The sequence below is a fragment of the Somniosus microcephalus genome, unplaced genomic scaffold (assembly GCF_052327205.1).
Source record: "Somniosus microcephalus isolate GS21.2 unplaced genomic scaffold, FLI_Smic_1.0 unresolved_chr4, whole genome shotgun sequence".
NCBI lineage: Eukaryota > Metazoa > Chordata > Chondrichthyes > Squaliformes > Somniosidae > Somniosus > Somniosus microcephalus.
Window position 1 is genome coordinate 38867904 of NW_028225182.1, and position 17905 is coordinate 38885808.

The 17905-nt window shown below is 49.1% G+C and overlaps 1 protein-coding gene across 1 annotated transcript in view; it reads left to right on the forward strand.

Moving 5' to 3' along the window:
- Positions 1–10134: 10134 nt before the first annotated feature.
- Positions 10135–17905, forward strand: part of slc12a9 (solute carrier family 12 member 9) — a 49368-nt gene continuing 41597 nt past the window's right edge. Inside the window, exon 1 of the mRNA XM_085977347.1 lies at positions 10135–10752. Within this exon, the coding sequence (XP_085833473.1) occupies positions 10542–10752 (211 nt within the window). The 5' untranslated portion in view covers positions 10135–10541. The remainder of the gene's footprint in view (positions 10753–17905) is intronic.

Consider the following 17905-nt stretch of genomic DNA (forward strand, 5'->3'; position numbering starts at 1 on the left):
ACCGCTCCTCGCCATTAAGCCCCACCAGTCGAATCCACCCTGTGCACGTTGGAAACCTGAGGGGGGTAAGGGGTAATGCTGGAAACGTAACAGCAGCTCAATCCACCTCTTAAAAAAGAAGAGGAGACGCACGTCTGAGCTGGGAGCTGAGGATCCCACACAGAACAGCTCGCCCGTCTGTCTCTTTCAGCTCCAGGCTGTGAATTTTTCCAGCACTTCCTGATTTTACTAAAAATGCATTTAGACCACAATAACAACAAAGGAGTAGTGGGAAATTCTAAAGCTTGGAGCTCCAAGAGCAGGAGAGAATATCAGTGTAAAGTCAGCAGGACCTGCTGAGGGAACTGAAATTCTGCCAAAACTCTGTGCTGCCGACATTCGGGAGCGTTATCGACCTAGCTAACAGGCCGACCTCTGCTGCTGATCCTGAACCCAACAGCACGTCGGCCCTTTGTAAAATGGCCATACAGCAAGCTGATCACCGACGCAGAACAAGGAGTATATTATGAATGCAAAATACTGCGGATGCTGGAAATCCGAAATAACAACAGAAAATGCTGGAAAAACTCAGCAGGCCAGGCAACATCCGTGGAGAGAAATTAGAGTCAACGTTTCGGGTCAAAACCCTTTGTCAAGACTAGAGAGGCACAGGGAATGAAATAGATTAAGAGGCAGGGCTGGGAGAGAACAAAAGGGAAGTGAAGAGACATTAAGAGGTATTCAAAACGAGACGAGATGGTGATCGGACTAGTGGAGACAAAAGACGGCTCTAGATTAGGTGTGAAATGTGCTGGCAGAATGGGAGACAGCTGCCATGTGGGGGAGAGAAAAAAAGGAAAGTGGGGGGGGGGGGAGAAACCAAAACAAAGGTGTGGATAAAAAAATAAGCGAAAATGTAATAGGGGCCGAGGTTATGATCTGAAATTGTTGAACTCGATATTGAGTCCGGAAGGCTGCAAAGTGCCTAATCGGAAGATGAGGTGCTGTTCCTTGAGTTTACGTTGAGCTTCCGTGGAACAATACAAGAGGCCAAGGACGGTGAGGTCCGAGTGGGAATGGGGCGGTGAATTAAAGTGACAGGCGACCGGAAGCTCAGGGTCGCCCTTACGGACTGAACGGAGGTGTTCCGCAAAGCGGTCACCCAATCTGCGTTTGGTTTCCCCAATGTAGAGGAGTATATTATTCCTGATTGTGCTACCCTTGATGCGGGGAAATGAGCCACGGATTCTCTCTCCCGTTCCCCCACCGCCCCCCCCCCACCGGATCACGATCCAGTGCAGTCAGGAGCAACGCCCCGGTTAATTTATTTTTTGGATGTGCGCGACCCATTCAAAGTACCGCGCACGCACGGTTCATCCCATTACAAAGCCAGCCCGACCACGCAGCGCAAAGGGAACATTGGTCAGGACTGAGCTTGGCTATAATGACCATCTGGTAAAGTACCCGAGGGAACTGTATTCAGCAAGGAGTAAGTGCCTTATGAGGGGAGGGGCGGGCGGGATGGTGGGGGCAAATCAGGCGACAGTGCAACTATCGAAACTGGCTCGAAACACAAATTGAGACTAATTATTGGACAATTATTTTATTTCATAACACGGTTTTGTTTTACCTGAAGCATTGTTATCTGTCGAGAATCCCTTACCTTTCCCCGGGTATGTTTAAAGTTGTACACCCTGTTAACCTTTAGATCCACTGAAATGCGTTTGAACATCATTCATTTTTTGTCTATCCCCGCCTCCCCCGTGTTTAACACGACAGGACTTGGAATTAAAACATGCAAGCATCACTGAAGCAAACAAAGTGCTTTTTAACAGGAAACGATTGTAAATGTATTTTTATACGCCTGTCCTGATAAAAGTGTCGTCTGGATTACTGAAATACAACCATGACTCATTAAACCCGTTAATGAAAGAAACCCAGATTAAAAAGTTGAAGCATATTGTCTTTATACTTTTTTTACAAGTTGTTCTAGAGATATTGCAAAGTATTTACAACACAAGCAGGCCATTCGGCCCAACTGGTCTCTGCCGGTGTTTGTTCCACACCAGCCTCCTCCCACCCCTCTTCATCTCACCCCATCAACATAACCTTCTATTCCTTTCTCCCTCGTGTGTTTATCTAACTCGCACCAAGTCCCGCTGACCCATCATCCCCTGTGCTCGCTGACCTACACTGGTTCCCGGTTAAGCAATGCTTCAATTTTTATAATTCTCATCCTTGTTTTCAAATCCCTCCATGGCCTCGCCCCCCCCCCCCCCTCCCTATCTTTGTAATCTCCTTCAGCCCCACAACTACCCCCCCACCCCCCCCCCGGAGATCTCTGCGCTCCTCCAATTCTGCCCTCTTGAGCAGCCCTGATTTTAATCGCTCCATCATTGGTGGCCGTGCCTTCAGCCGCCTGGGCCCCAAGCTCGTGTCAAATTTTGTTTGATAATCGCTCCTGTGAAGCGCTTTGGGAGGTTGTACTACATTAAAGGCGCTATATAAATACAAGTTGTTATCTCGCTTCCCCTTAGTGTATCCACGCTATTTGCCTCAACTATTCCTTGTGGTATTAGTGTCAAGTGCTACTTGATCAAGTGCGTGGGTTTCCTCTGGGTGCTCCGGTTTCCTCCCACAGTCCAAAGATGTGCGGGTTAGGTTGATTGGCCATGATAAAAATTGGCCCTTAGTGTTAGGGGGGATTAAATACGCGGGGTTATGGGGATAGGGCTTGGGTGGGATGGCTGTCGGTGTAGGGACCGGGTGCTAGGGTCTGGATGATCAGCCATGATCTCGTTGAATGGCAGCGCAGGCTCGAAGGGCCGAATGGCCTACTCCTGCTCCTATCTTCTATGTTTCTATTATTTTTTTCTGAGGGAGATACGAGAAGGAACTTGGTATTTATTAAAGTAGGGAACCAATGGGTGGGGGTGGAGGATCAGCAGCAGACTAGCTCCCCCCGAATGGATGAGGCTTTTTCTGGATTCTCACGGAATAAAGGGGGGGGGGGGGTGGTGCTGATAATACATCGCTCTGGATTATGCACTGGGGCACACAGGAAATCTCCCGATTTCCCACGTGATCAATCCACACCTGGGGCGGGGTAGGGAATGGGGGAAGTTAATGAACAGGCAATGACTATCTCCAACAAGCGAGAGTCTAACCACCTCCCCTTGACATTCAACGGCATTACCATCGCCGAATCCCCCACCATCAACATCCTGGGGGTCACCATTGACCAGAAACTGAACTGGACCAGCCACATAAATTCTGTGGCAACGAGCAGGTCAGAGGCTGGGTATTCTGCAGCGAGTGTCTCACCTCCTGACTTCCCCAAAGCCTTTCCACCATCTACAAGTCACAAGTCAGGAGTGTGATGGAATACTCTCCACTTGCCTGGATGAGTGCAGCTCCAACAACACTCGAGAAGCTCGACACCATCCAGGACAAAGCAGCCCACTTGATTGGCACCCCATCCACCACCTTCAACATTCACTCCCTCCACCACCGGCGCACCGTGGCTGCAGTGTGCACCATCTACAAGATGCACTGCAGCAACTCACCAAGGCTTCTTCGACAGCACTTCCCAAACCCGCGACCTCTTCCACCTAGAAGGGCAGCAGGTGCATGGGAACACCATCACCTCCACATTCCCCTCCAAGTCACACACCATCCTGCCTTAGAAGAATATCGCCGATCCTTCATCATCGCTGGGTCAAAATCCTGGAACTCCCTAACAGCACTGTGGGAGTATCTTCACCACACGGACTGCAGCGGTTCAAGAAGGCGGCTTACCACCACCTTCTCGAGGGCAACTAGGGATGGGCAATAAATGCTGGCCTGGCCAGCGACGCCCACATCAAATAAACACATTTTTTAAAATGGGCCAAGGATGAAATGGACTTGAGACAAATGGCCTTTTCGCTGGCACTAAAACAGGTAGAGCGCTGGAGACGGAGAGTGCATAAGAAAGTGGAGTCACTGTTGTAATGTGGGAAATGCAGCAGCCAATTTGCGCACAGCAAGCTTCCACAAACAGCAATCTGACCAATGAGTCTGTTTTAGAATAACAGCAGAATATGCTGGAAACACTCAGCAGGCCAGGCAGCACCGTGGAGTGAGTAACTGATGAAGGGTCATCAACCTGAAACGTTAACTCTGTTTCTCTCTCCACGGATGCTGCCTGACCTCCTGAGTATTTCCAGCATTTTCTGTTGTTATTTCAGATTTCCAGCATCCACAGTATTTTGCTATTGTAATCTGTTTTAGATGTTGATTGAGGGATAAATATTGGCCCAGGACACTGGGGAGACCTCCCCTGCTCTTCGTCGAAATAGTGGCCGTGGGATCTTTTACGTCCACCTGAGAGAGCAGACGGGGCCTCGGTTTAACGGCTCATCCGAAAGACGGCACCTCCGACAGTGCAGCACTCCCTCAGAGCCAGAAAGGGAAAAAAGTCTCTGGGAAAGTTCCTCTCTGACCTCCTCAGGTGATCGACATCGGACCAGGAGGTCACACGGACCATGCCTATGTTAACTGTTAAATATTAATGATTCCGGAGACATGGGTTCATGCCCACCACGACAACTGGGGAATTTAAATTCAGTTAACAAATAATTCTGGAATAAAAAGCTAGTATCAGTAATGGTGACCGTGAAACATTGTCGTAAAAACCCATCTGGTTCACTAATGTCCTTTAGGGAAGGAAATCTGCTGCCCTTACCCGGTCTGGCCGATATGTGACATCCAGTGAACGAATAAATAAGAGAAAAGAATTGCCCAACCTCGAGGATACTACGAGGGAATCAGTTAATTCTGTATAAAAGTTTTGAAAGCACCCATTCAATTTCCGATATACTCTTCAAAGTATCGGAAACATCTCGTGATGCTTCTGCTGGCCTTAAGCCCAAAATTTACAATCTGCAAACTTTCCTCGCCCAACAGCAATTAAACTCTGATTGACCCCAAAGCTGTGTTTACTTACAGCGATGAAATTTTATGGCCATAAAAAGGGCTGGTCAGTAACAGAATAATCCATTGTACATTACATGCTCCAACACTCTTGTTTTCAATTCTTCCACGGCCTCTCGCTCCCTCCCTATCTCTTTAACCTCCTACAACCCTCCGAGATCTCTGCGCTCCTCCAATTCTGGCCTCTTGAGCATCCCTGATTTCCATCGCTCCACCATTGGTGGCCGTGCCTTCAGCTGCCTGGGCCCTAAACTCTGGAATTCCCTCCCTAAACCTCTCCGCCTCTCTCTCCTCTTTTAAGATGCTCCTTTAAACTTACCTCTTTGACCAAGCTATTGGCCACCTGTCCTAATACCTCCTTATAGGCCCCTTGCAAAATGCCCATAGAGCGTTCGGTGTCAAATTTTGTTTGATAACGCTCCTGTGAAGCACTTTCGGATATCTTACTACATTAAAGGCACTACATAAATGCAAGTTTTTTGTCCTCATAAACCAGCCTATCGTCGGTGTGATAAAAGGGGCAAATTATTTTCAGGGAAGAGCAGCTGAGCAGATGCCCCCCCCCCCCCCACCGTCACTTTCATTATTAGCATCTCAAGTTAGATACCACCAACGCTGCCTCCGCAAGATCCTGCAAATCCATTGGTAGGATAGGCGCACCAACGTCAGTGTTCTCGCTCAGGCCAACATCCCCAGCATCGAAGCTTTGACCACGCTCGATCAGCTCCGATGGACGGGTCACATCGTCCGCATGCCCGATACGAGACTCCCAAAGCAAGCGCTCTACTCGGAGCTCCGACACGGCAAGAGAGCCCCAGGTGGGCAGAGGAAACGCTTCAAGGACATCCTCAAAGCCTCCTTGAAAAAGTGTAACATCCCCACCGACAGCTGGGAATCCCTGGCCCAAGACCGCACAAAGTGGAGGAGAAGCATCCGGGAAGGCGCTGAACACCTCGAGTCTCTTCGCCGGGAGCAAGCGGAAGCCAAGCGCAAACAGCGCAAGGAGCGCAGGTCAACCCAAGCACCCCATTCACCCGCCCCTTCAACCACCGTCTGCCCCACCTGTGACAGAGACTGTAGGTCCCGCATTGGACTCATCAGTTTCCTGAGAACTCATTTTTAGTGTGGAAGCAAGTCATCCTCCGTTCCGAGGAACTGCCTAAGAGCAAGCGAGAGAACGATCTCAAGTTCAATCATGCAATAGCACATTCCAGCAAGATTTGCGTAGAAAGAAAGAACTTGTATTTATACTGCGCTTTTCATGACCTCAGGATGTCCCAAAGCACGATCACATAGATAAAATAATATAGAATGTACAGCACAGAAACAGGCCATTCGGCCCAACCCAAATTCGGCTGCCCTCAAAAGTTTGTCACCGTCCTCCGCAATCCGTGATCCTGACCAACGGTTCCACCACAGACCCAATTCATGTACGGACCGGGGTCAAGCAAGGCTTTGTCATCACACCAACGCTCTTCTCGATCTTCCAGGCTGCAATGCTCCATCTCACCCTCAGTAAGCTCCCCGCTGGAGTGGAGCTAATTTACAGAACAAACGGGAAACTGTTCAACCTCCATCACCTCCAGTCCAAATCCAAGGTCGTCCCTTCCTCTGTTGTCGAATTATAGTATGCAGACGACGCTTGCGTCTGTGCACACTCGGAGGTCGAACTCCAAACCATCGTTAACACCTTCACTGAAGCGTACGAGAGCATAGGCCTTACACTAAACATCCATAAGACAAAGGTCCTCTACCAACCTGCCCCCGCCACACATGACAAGGCCTTGGACAATGTGGACCACTTTCCATACCTCGGGAGCCTACTGTCAACAAGGGCAGACGTTGATGACGAAGTCCAACACCACCTTCAATGTGCCAGTGCAGCCTTCGGTCGCCTGAGGAAGAGAGTGTTTGAAGACCAGGACCTCAAACCCGGCACCAAGCTCATGGTCTACAGAGCAGTAGTGATACCCGCCCTCCTGTATGCCTCAGAGACATGGACCATGTACAGCAGGCACCTCAAAGCACCGGAGAGGTATCACCAATGCTGCCTCCGCAAGATCCTGTAATCCATTGGCAGGATAGGCGCACCAATGTCAGTGTTCTCGCTCAGGCCAACATCCCCAGCATTGAAGCTTTGACCACGCTCGATCAGCTCCGATGGACAGGTCACATCGCCCGCATGCCCGATACGAGACTCCCAAAACAAGCGCTCTACTCGGAGCTCCGACACGGCAAGAGAGCCCCAGGTGGGCAGGGGAAACGCTTCAAGGACACCCTCAAAGCCTCCTTGAAAAAGTGCAACATCCCCACTGACACCTGGGAATCCCTGGCCCAAGACCGCACAAAGTGGAGGAGAAGCATCCGGGAAGGCGCCGAACACCTCGAGTCTCTTCGCCGGGAGCAAGCGGAAGCCAAGCGCAGGCAGCGCAAGGAGCGCACGTCAACCCAAGCACCCCACCCACCCGCCCCTTCAACCACCGTCTGCCCCACCTGTGACAGAGACTGTAGGTCCCGCATTGGACTCATCAGCCACCTGAGAACTCATTTTTAATGTGGAAGCAAGTCATCCTCGGTTCCGAGGGACTGCCCGAGAGATTATACTGCGCTTTTCACGACCTCAGGATGTCCCAAAGCACTATCACATCGATAAAATGACATGGAATGTACAGCACAGAAACAGGCCACTCGGCCCAACTGGCCTGTGCCGGTGTTTATGCTCCACACGAGCCTCCTCCTGCCCCTCTTCATCTCACCCCATCAGCATATCCTTCTATTCCTTTCTCCCTCACGTGCTTACTGAGCTTCCCCTTAAAAGCACCTATTTGCCTCAACCACTCTTTGAAGTGTGGTTGCTGTTGTAATGATGGGAACGGGGACAGCCCACAGCAATGTGATAACGACCAGATCATCTGTTCCAGTGGTGTTGGCTGAGGGTTACATAGTGGGGAGAACGCCCCTGCTCTTCTTCAAAGCATAAGAACATAAGAAGTAGGAGCAGGAGTAGGCCATACGGCCCCTCGGGCCTGCTCCGCCATTCAATAGGATCATGGCTGATCCGAACCTAAACTCACGTCCACTTCCCTGCCCGCTCCCCATAACCCTTAATTCCCTTATCAGCTAGGAAACTGTCTATCTCCATTTTAAATTTATTTAATGTCGCAGCTTCCACAGCTCTCTGGGGTAGCAAATTCCATAGATTTACTACCCTCTGAGTGAAGAAGTTTCTCCTCATCTCAGTTTTGAAACGGCAGCCCCTTATTCTAAGATTATGCCCCCTAGTTCTCGTCTCACCCATCAGTGGAAACATCCTCCCCGCATCCACCCGATCAAGCCCCCTCACAATCTTATATGTTTCGATAAGATCGCCTCTCATTCTTCTGATTTCCAGCGAGTAGAGGCCCAACCTACTCAACCTTTCCTCATAAGTCAACCCCCTCATCTCCGGAATCAACCGAGTGAACCTTCTCTGAACTGCCTCGAGAGCAAGTATATCTTTTCTTAAATATGGAAACCAAAACTGTACGCAGTATTCCAGGTGTGGCCTCACCAGTACCCTGTATAACTGAAGCAAGACTTCCGTGTTTTTATACTCCATCCCCCTTGCAATAAAAGCCAAGATTCCATTGGCCTTCCTGATCACCTGCTGTACCTGCATACTAACCTTCTGTGTTTTATGCACCAGGACCCCCAGATCCCTTTGTACTGTAGCACTTTGCAGTTTCTTTCCATTTAGATAATAACTTGCTCTTTGATTTTTTCTGCCAAAGTGCATAACCTCACACTTTCCAACATTATATTCCATCTGCCAAATTTCTGCCCACTTACTCATGTCCTTTTGCAGGTTATTTATGTCCTCACTCACTGCTTTCCCTCCCATCTTTGTATCGTCGGCAAACTTGGATACGTTGCACTTGGTCCCCTCCTCCAAATCGTTAATATAGATTGTAAAGAGTTGGGGTCCCAGCACTGACCCCTGCGGAACACCACTAGTTACTGATTGCCAACCCGAGAATGAACCATTTATCCCAACTCTCTGTTTTCTGTTAGATAGCCAATCTTCCACCCATGCCAGTATATTACCCCCAATTCTGTGATTTTTTATCTTGTGCAGTAATCTTTTGTGTGGCGCCTTGTCAAATGCCTTTTGGAAGTCCAAATACACCACATCCACTGGTTCCCCTTTATCCACCCTGTTTGTTATGTCCTCAAAGAATTCGAGCAAATTTGTCAAACATGACTTCCCCTTCATAAAACCATGCTGACTCTGTCCGATTAAATTATGTTTATCCAAATGTCCTGTTACTGCTTCCTTAATAATGGGTTCCAACATTTTACCAACCACAGATGTTAAGCTAACTGGTCTGTAGTTTCCAGCCTTTTGTCTACCTCCCTTTTTAAAACAGTGCCATGGAAGGAGCGAGTGCTCCCAACAACAACGACTTGTAGTTATACAGCGTCTTTAACATAGTAAAATGTCCCAAGGCGCTTCGCAAGAGCGTTATAAGACAAATAGTTTGACACTGAGCCACACAAGGAGAGTAGCACAGATGACCGAAAGCTTGGTCAAAGAGGTAGGTTTTAAGGAGTGTCTTAAAGGAGGAAAGAGAGGTAACGAGGCGGAGAGGTTTAGGCAGGGAATTCCAGAGCTTAGGGCCTAGGCCCAATAAAGGCACGGCCACCAATGTGGACCGATTATAATCAGATGATGCTCAAGAGGGCAGAATTAGAGGAGTGCAGATATCTTGGGGGGTTGTGGGGCGGGAGGAGATTACAGAGATGGGGGGCAGCGAGGCTGTGGAGGGATTTGAAAACAAGGATGAGAATTTTAAAATCGAGGCGTTGCTGGACCGGGAGCCCATGTAGGTCAGCGGGCACAGATGGGTGAACGGGACTCGGTGCGAGTTAGGACACGGGGCAGCCGAGGCTTGGATGGAAAGAAAGACTTGCATTTATATAGCGCCTTTCACAACCACCGGACGTCGCAAAGCGCTTTGCAGCCAACGAAGGCCAGCCACAGGATGACCTCAAGTTCACGACTGAATCGTTGCATTATAAATAATTTACAAGGGTGGGTGGGATGACACTGGTTCCCATCCTCACCAGAATGACAGTGGCCCTTTTAATAAGAAAGACAGAGGCGGGTCTCTGAGTCTAAATATTCATGAGAGAGAGAGCGAGAGAGAGAGGGAAAAAGGGCGTCTCCCCTTGACAATGAACGCTTTTTTATGTTGATAACGATGACGAGCGTCGGTTAACTCAGAGCATTCGGACTTGGGAGGCGAAAAAGCACCAACCATTGCAAGCCAGGAGTCACATGAGTATCGTCTCATGATGTTAAATTGCAGAGAGATGGGCTTGCGGTGAATGCAGGTTGTAAAGGGACATGTAGTGGTAACAATGTTGTTGCCAGCGCGGAGTATCCAATTGCGGCGCCTTTGAAATTGACACATCCTGCAGCGAAGAGCGGGGGGGGGAAAGTTACATTGTTAATTTCAGGGGGCATCCCTCTGGGAGGTTATTCTTTATTGCTCGGAGCCCTGGTTGGGGGGGGGGAAGAAATTGTCTGCAAATCTGACTGCTCCACAATGTCCAGCGAGACCTCGCCTCTCCTCAACTACCGGCTGTACAACGTCGCCGGTGGCTTCGCCGAGAGCTGTGTGCATCCACCGCAAGAGGAGATTGTCATTTCCAGCACCGCGTCCCAGCAGGATGACCGCAGGAAGCTTTCGACTTTCTTCGGGGTCGTGGTCCCCACCGTCCTCTCCATGTTCAGCATCGTGATTTTCATGCGAGTTGGTATGCACTTTTTTTTTTAAGCCTTTTATTTTAACCTTTTTTTAAAAATCCGAATTAATTAAATATTCTTTGTTTTCTGCCTTGTTAACCTGAAATGTTAATGCTTGCAGCAGACTTGCTAACCTGCAATGTTAGTCCTTGCAGCAGACTTGCTAACTTGAAATGTTAATGCTTGCAGCAGATTTGCTAACCTGAAATGTTAATGCTTGCAGCAGACTTGCTAACTTGAAATGTTAATGCTTGCAGCAGACTTGCTAACCTGCAATGTTAGTCCTTGCAGCAGACTTGCTAACTTGAAATGTTAATGCTTGCAGCAGACTTGCTAACTTGAAATGTTAGTCCTTGCAGCAGACTTGCTAACCTGCAATGTTAATGCTTGCAGCAGACTTGCTAACCTGAAATGTTAATGCTTGCAGCAGACTTGCTAACCTGCAATGTTGGTCCTTGCAGACTTTAGATAGCTTTTACGTGTCTCATTTTAACCTAAACGTTTTTTTTAATGCTGACAATTAAAAAGCGAACTGATATTCGTCGGGATAATTTGCACATTTTACTTTAACATTTTTGCATCTGTCTGTTTCCTACTACCGATTTTTGCACATGTATCTATCGGAAGCGGCAGTATTGCCTGGGTTTGCCCTGTGACTCCACCTTCACTTCACTTCCCCTCCTCTTCTCTGACTGTGGCTGGGGATCTTGCTGCGGGTGAACTGGGTTTAAAATGTCGGCTCCTGGGCAGATCTATTACTTTGTGCAGCTGGGGCTGATCGGTGGCTTGCACAGAATAGAAGCATTCACTGGCGCACTGGCTTCCAGAGGCAATCTTTCCCTCCCCTCCCCCACCCTATTTAATTTAAAAGGGGAGGGAGTTGGGCATTTTACCAAATGCAGTTCTCTTTTTTATTTTCTTTACTACTTGCTTTTTTTTTCATGTAATCTTCTCCAGCCCTACAAGCCCTGGGTTCAAGTCCCACTCCAGGGACTTGAGCACATACTAGGCTGACACTCCCAGTGCAGTGCTGAGGGAGTGCTGCACTGTTGGAGGTACCGTCTTTCGGATGAGACGTTAAACCGAGGCCCTGTCTGCTCTCTCTCTCTCTCTCTCTCTCTCTCAGGTGGACGTAAAAGATCCCATGGCCACTATTTCGATAGAAGTACAGGGGAATTCACCCTCAGTGTCCTGGGGCCAATATTTATCCCTCAATCAACATGACAGACAGATGATCTGGTCATTATCACATTGCTGTTTGTGGGAGCTTGCTGTGTGCAAATTGGCTGCCGCGTTTCCCACATTACAACAGTGACTACACTTCAAAAGTACTTTGGCTGTAAAGTGCTTTTACACGTCTGGTGGTTGTGAAAGGTGCTATATAAATGCAAGTCTTTCTTTACAACCCTGTGTTCCTCCAATTCTGGCCTCTTGGTCATTTTTACCCTCTTTGCTCCACCATTGGTGGCTGTTCCTTCACCCCTCTAGGTCCTCAGTTCTGGAATTCCCTCCCTCTCTCCTTTTTTTTAAGTTGCTCCTTAAAACCTGCCTCTTTGACTAGCGAAGGGTCATCGACCTGAAACGGTAACACTTTCTCTCCCTGTAGATGCTGCCTGACCTGTGTTTTCTGTTTTTAATTCTAATGTCCTGTTCCGTGGCTCGGTGTCGCATTTTGTCTGCTAACTCTCTCCTCTGTGAAGCGTGATGTTTTACTGTGTTAAAGGTGCTGTAGAAAGTTGTTAACATGCTGCACTTTGTACTCCTGGTGTTGAACTGGATATTGGGTGTTGAATAATGGGAGGTCCATTTGAAACTTGCATTATCCTGTGTCTGTCATAATGGCACAGAAGGAGGCCATTCGGCCCATCGAGTCCATGCCGGCTCTCTGTAGAGCAATCCAGTCAGTCCCATTCCCCCGCTCTATCCCCGTAGCCCTGCAAGTTTATTTCCCTCCAGTGCCTATCCAGTCTCCCCTTGAAAAGATTGAGTGTCTCCGCTTCCACCACTCCCGTCGGCAGCGAGTTCCAGGTCCTCATCACTCGCTGCGTAAAAAAAGTTTTCCCTCACATTTCCCCCCCCCCCCCCCCCCCCCCCGTATCTCTTGCCCAAAACCTTAAATCTGTGTCCCCTAGTCCTTGTACCATCAACTAGTGGGAACAGCCTTTCCCCGTCTAGCCTATCCAAACCCGTCATAATCTTGTACACCTCCATCAAATCACCCCTCAACCTCCTTTGCTCTAATGAAAACAAATCCAGCCTCTCCAACCTGTCCTTGTAGCTCAGATCCCCCATCCCCGGGACCATTCTGGTAAATCTCCTCTGCAACCTCTCAAGGGCCTTCACATCCTTCCTAAAGTGTGGTGACCAGAACTGGACGCAATACTCCAGTTGTGGCCTGTGTGTAACGCTAAATGGGCTATGGTGTGTCCATGTCATAATCCTGAAGTTAACGCAAAACGCTAGTCCTGGTGGTCGTTTACTGGACTATATCCAACGTCTCCCTCTACCTTCAGCACCTTGCATTCGAGTAGTGCTGAACCAGGCTGTTCACAGCCTCGGCATCCCATTCGACAGGGCCTCGGTTTAACGTCTCATCCAAAGGATGACGCCTCCGACAGTGCAGCGCTCCCTCGGTAACTGCACTGTCGGCCTGGATTACGGGCTCAAGCCTGTGTAATGGAAAAGCGCCTTGAGTGCGCGTGTCTGGCATTATACTGGGCTGCAGCAGAGGGGCAGGGGAGAGGAGGTTAGGGCCAATTCCCCACATGGTGGAGTGCTTACCTGCACGGCTATCGAGGTCAGGGCGGCGAGAGGATAAGACCGACCCCCTTCCTCCTACTTTCCTCTCTACCAAGGGGTGAATCACAGCAGTCTCGTTACAACAGACGGCTGGGTCTGGGGAGAGGAGGGAGGAATTTGACACCTCAGACACAAATGGGTCAAATATTTGACGTGTGCTGCAGACTTGAACCCCCCCCAACCTTCTGCGTCCGAGGTGAGAGAGTGTGTGCTACCAACTGGGCCACTGCTGGGAAGTGCGTTTAGGCTGGTTCGCTCTTTTTTTCGGCGGCACAGATGGACCAACGGCCTCCTTCTCTGCTGTAAATTTCGATCTCTCGCTCTCCCCGCATTAGCGCATCTGTCTAATGGCCTGGCCCCATTGCGACTGACTGCCTTTCTCTGTAACTCACACCATTGCTCGCTCTGACCCTTCCTGACCTCCCACCATACTCCGAGCATTGATCTTCTGACGCCTGATAGATTTTTTTTTTCAACCCTTGCCCTTTGCCATGGTAAATCGACCCCGTTTTTGCCAGTTCCCTCCACAATCCCAAACTACTCTAAGGTGGAGCATTCTGGAGCTGACTGTGTGTGGATTTATGCATAAGCAGACTACAGATAGTTGGTTTTTTGTAGGGAGGGTGGGGTGGTCTCTTAACTTGCCACAAAGCTGCCTTCTGTCTCTCTCAATGGGGAGCACAAGATAGTACAATTGTACTGGGGATGCGGGGACTTCAGTTACGTGGCGAGACTGGAGAAGCTGGGGTTGTTCTCCTTGGAGCCACTCGCATCGCCCGTATCCCTTAAATCTGTCCTTGTACCATCAACGAGTGGGAACAGCCGTTCCCTGTCTAGCCTATCCAAACCCGTCATAATCTTGTACACCTCGATCAAATCACCCCTCAACCTCCTTTGCTCTAATGAAAACAAATCCAGCTTCTCCAACCTGTCCTTGTAGCTCAGATCCTCCATCCCCGGAACCATTCTGGTAAATCTCCTCTGCACCCTCTCGAGGGTCGAGAAGCAGAAGACTTGGAAAGGGAAAAAGTGTGCAGGGCTGCGGGGAAAGAGCTGGGGGGACACGTGGGACTGATTGGAAAACTCTTTCTTTCAAGAAGCAGGCACGATGGACCGAATGGCCTCCTGTGCTGTATCATTTCTAGTTGAGACTAGCTTGGTGTGAAGGGGGGGTCCCCTGTCTGAATAACATCCGACTCGTTTGCTCACTTGGTTTTTCTACTGGCTGTGCTCGTTCCAGGCCTGAGCTCCGCTCCAAGAATTCGACGCGAGATCCTCGCCGCCGATGCTGGTCGGACATCTTTCTGGAGGTTTGGCCACGTGATGACACACCCACCCCCCCCCCCCCTTGCCAGGCTCCTGCCATTGGTTGCCCGGAATGCCCATCCTCCTGGTGCCCCACCTTCCCACAGCAATAAACGGGCTCTTCATTATTTCCACCCCCCCAGATCGGCTGTTTCTTGACTGTCACTCATTTGTTCACTTGGTTTTTCTACTGGTAGTGCTTGTCCCAGGCCTGAGCTTGGCTCCCAAGAATTGACGCGAGATCTGGGATGGCAGGAATGACGTATGAGGAGAGATTGGGTCGATTGGGCTTGCACTCGCTGGAGTTTAGAAGAATGAGAGGGGATCTCACAGAATCACAGAAACCCCACAGTGCAGATAGAGGCCATTTCGGCCCATCGAGCCTGCACCGACACATATCCCACCCGATCCCCGTAACCCCACGTATTTAATCCCCCTAACACTAAGGGTCAATTTATCATAGCCAATCAACCTAACCCGCACATGTTTGGACTGTGGGAGGAAACCGGAGCACCCGGAGGAAACCCACGCAAACACGGGGAGAATGTGCAAACTCCACACAGACAGTCACCCGAGGCCGGATTTGAACCCGGGTCCCTGGCGCTGTGAGGCAACGGTGCTAACCACTCATTGAAACTTATAAAATTCTGACAGGACTAGATGCAGGAAGGATGTTCCCGATGGTCGGGGAGTCCAGAACCAGGGGTCACAGTCTAAGGATAAAGGGTAGGCCATTTAGGACAGAAATGAGGAGGAATTTCCTCACCCAGAGAGTGGTGAACCTGTGGAACTCTACCACAGAAGGTGGTGGAGGCCAGTTCGTTAAATATATTCAAGAAGGAGTTGGATATATTTCTTAAGGCTAAAGGGATCAAGGGATATGGGGAGAAAGCAGGGACAGGGTACTGAATTTGGACGATCAGCCATGATCTCATTGAATGGCGGAGCAGGCTCGAGGGGCCGAATGGCCTACTCCTGCTCCTATCTTCTATGTTTCTATCCTCGCCTTTGTTCCCAAGTCCAATATTGTTTTATAACTAATTGCGCAACGTTCAAAGAAAATGAAAGTAAAAGCTTGTTTAAAAAAAAATTACCCTTGGGGGTTTTTTCCTCCTGCGTGTTGCTCCCAGCAATTTCCTGAAGATTAATCTTCAATTCCTGGAGACTCCTGGCCAATCTTGGAGGGTTGGGGAAACCCCTACTTTGGACATGAGGTTGTGTAGAGAGGTCCCATCTGCCCCTTGTGGTGGCAGTTAATCCCATTGTCTTTGAAGGGCAGGGGGACGATCGGAGTGTGGAGTATTGTGTACAGTTTTGGTCTCCTTGCCTGTTGTTTACTCCTACTCTCTTAGTAGGAGAAAAAACGAGTCATTTCCAGGTTGGCAGGCTGGAACTAGTGGGGTACCGCAAGGATCAGTGCTTGGGCCTCAGCTATTCACAATCTACATCAATGATTTGGATGAGGAGACCAAATGTAATATATCCAAGCTTGCTGATACAAAGGTGGGTGGGAATGTAAGTTGTGAGGAAGATGCAAGGAGGCTTCAAGGGGATATAGACAGACTGAGTGGGCAAGAACACAGCAAATGGATTACGATGTGGGGAAATGTGAAGTTATCCACTTTGGTAGGAAAAATAAAAAATCAGAGTTTTTTTAAATGGTGAGAGATTGGGAAATGTTGGTGTTCAGAGGGACCTGGGTGTCCTTGTACACAAATCACAGAAAGTTAACATGCAGGTACAGCAAACAATTAGTATGTTGGCTGTAGTGTCCGTGTGTAGATAAAGACACTGAAGACAGGAGTTGGTTCATAGGTATTTACTAAGCAAGTCTGGGGGGGGTTTCTAAAGGATATACACAATACACAGGCTTATATAGCCCAAGTGGCAATTACCAGCATTACGCACACCTGGGGCTCTTAAAGGCACATACACCATAATTGCTCTTAAAGGCACATACACCACATTGGCCTTCACTCTTTTACTCAAATCCTCTTGTAATAAAGATGTCTTACTGCAATTATATAGGGCCCTGGTGAGACCACACCTGGAGTATTGTGTGCAGTTTTGGTCTCCTTACCTAAGGAAGGATATACTTACCATAGAGGGAGTGCAACGAACGTTCACCAGACTGATTCCTGGGATGGGGGGGATTGTCCTATGAGGAGAGATTGAGTAGACTAGGCCTATATTCCCTGGAGTTTAGAAGAATGAGAGGTGATCTCATTGAAACATACAAAATTCTTACAGGGCTTGACAGGATAGATGCAGGGAGGATGTTGCCCCTGGCTGGCGAGTCTAGAACCTGGGGTCACAGTCTCTCAATAAGGGGTCGGCCATTTAGGACTGAGACAAGGAGAGACTTCTTCACTCAGAGGGTGGTGAATCTTTGGAATTCTCTACCCAGAGGGCTGTGGAGGCTCTGTCGTTCTGTATATTCAAGACAGATCGATTAAATGTTTGGATATTAAGGAATCAAGGGATATGGGGCTAGTGCACGAAAGTGGAGTTGAAGTAGAAGATCAGCCATGATCTTATTGAATGGCAGAGCAGGCTCGAATGGCCGACTCCTGCTCCTAAAGTTCTTGTGTGTCCAAGTCGAGATTCCTCCCTCAACCGATGCCGCGCCCAAAACTAGTTGTCCATCTCATTGCTTGTGGAATCTTGCTGTGTGCAGTATGGCTGCTGCGTTTGCCTACATCAGTCACTGACCCTCAACCATTCGCTGTGCGGGAAGCTCTTTGAACCGAACCCAATTTTAAAGTGCGAAATAAGTCACCTAATTGAGTGGCGCCTGTCTTTGGCGTTCGGTATGAAGACTCTCCCTTTCCGCAAATAGTTTTGGCGCCAAATGTGGGGCCACTGCTCGCAGATGTTTGAATCTGTTGACGGCGACATAAAAGAACTTGCATTTATATAGCGCCTTTCCTGACTTCCCAAGGCACTTCTCAGCCAATACTACTATCGTATGACGAACAGCTTGTAATGGGATGTCTAGTTTGGCGATCCAGTCGATGGCCGAAATGAGATGCCCCCCACAGCAGATCTTGGTGGGCGGGC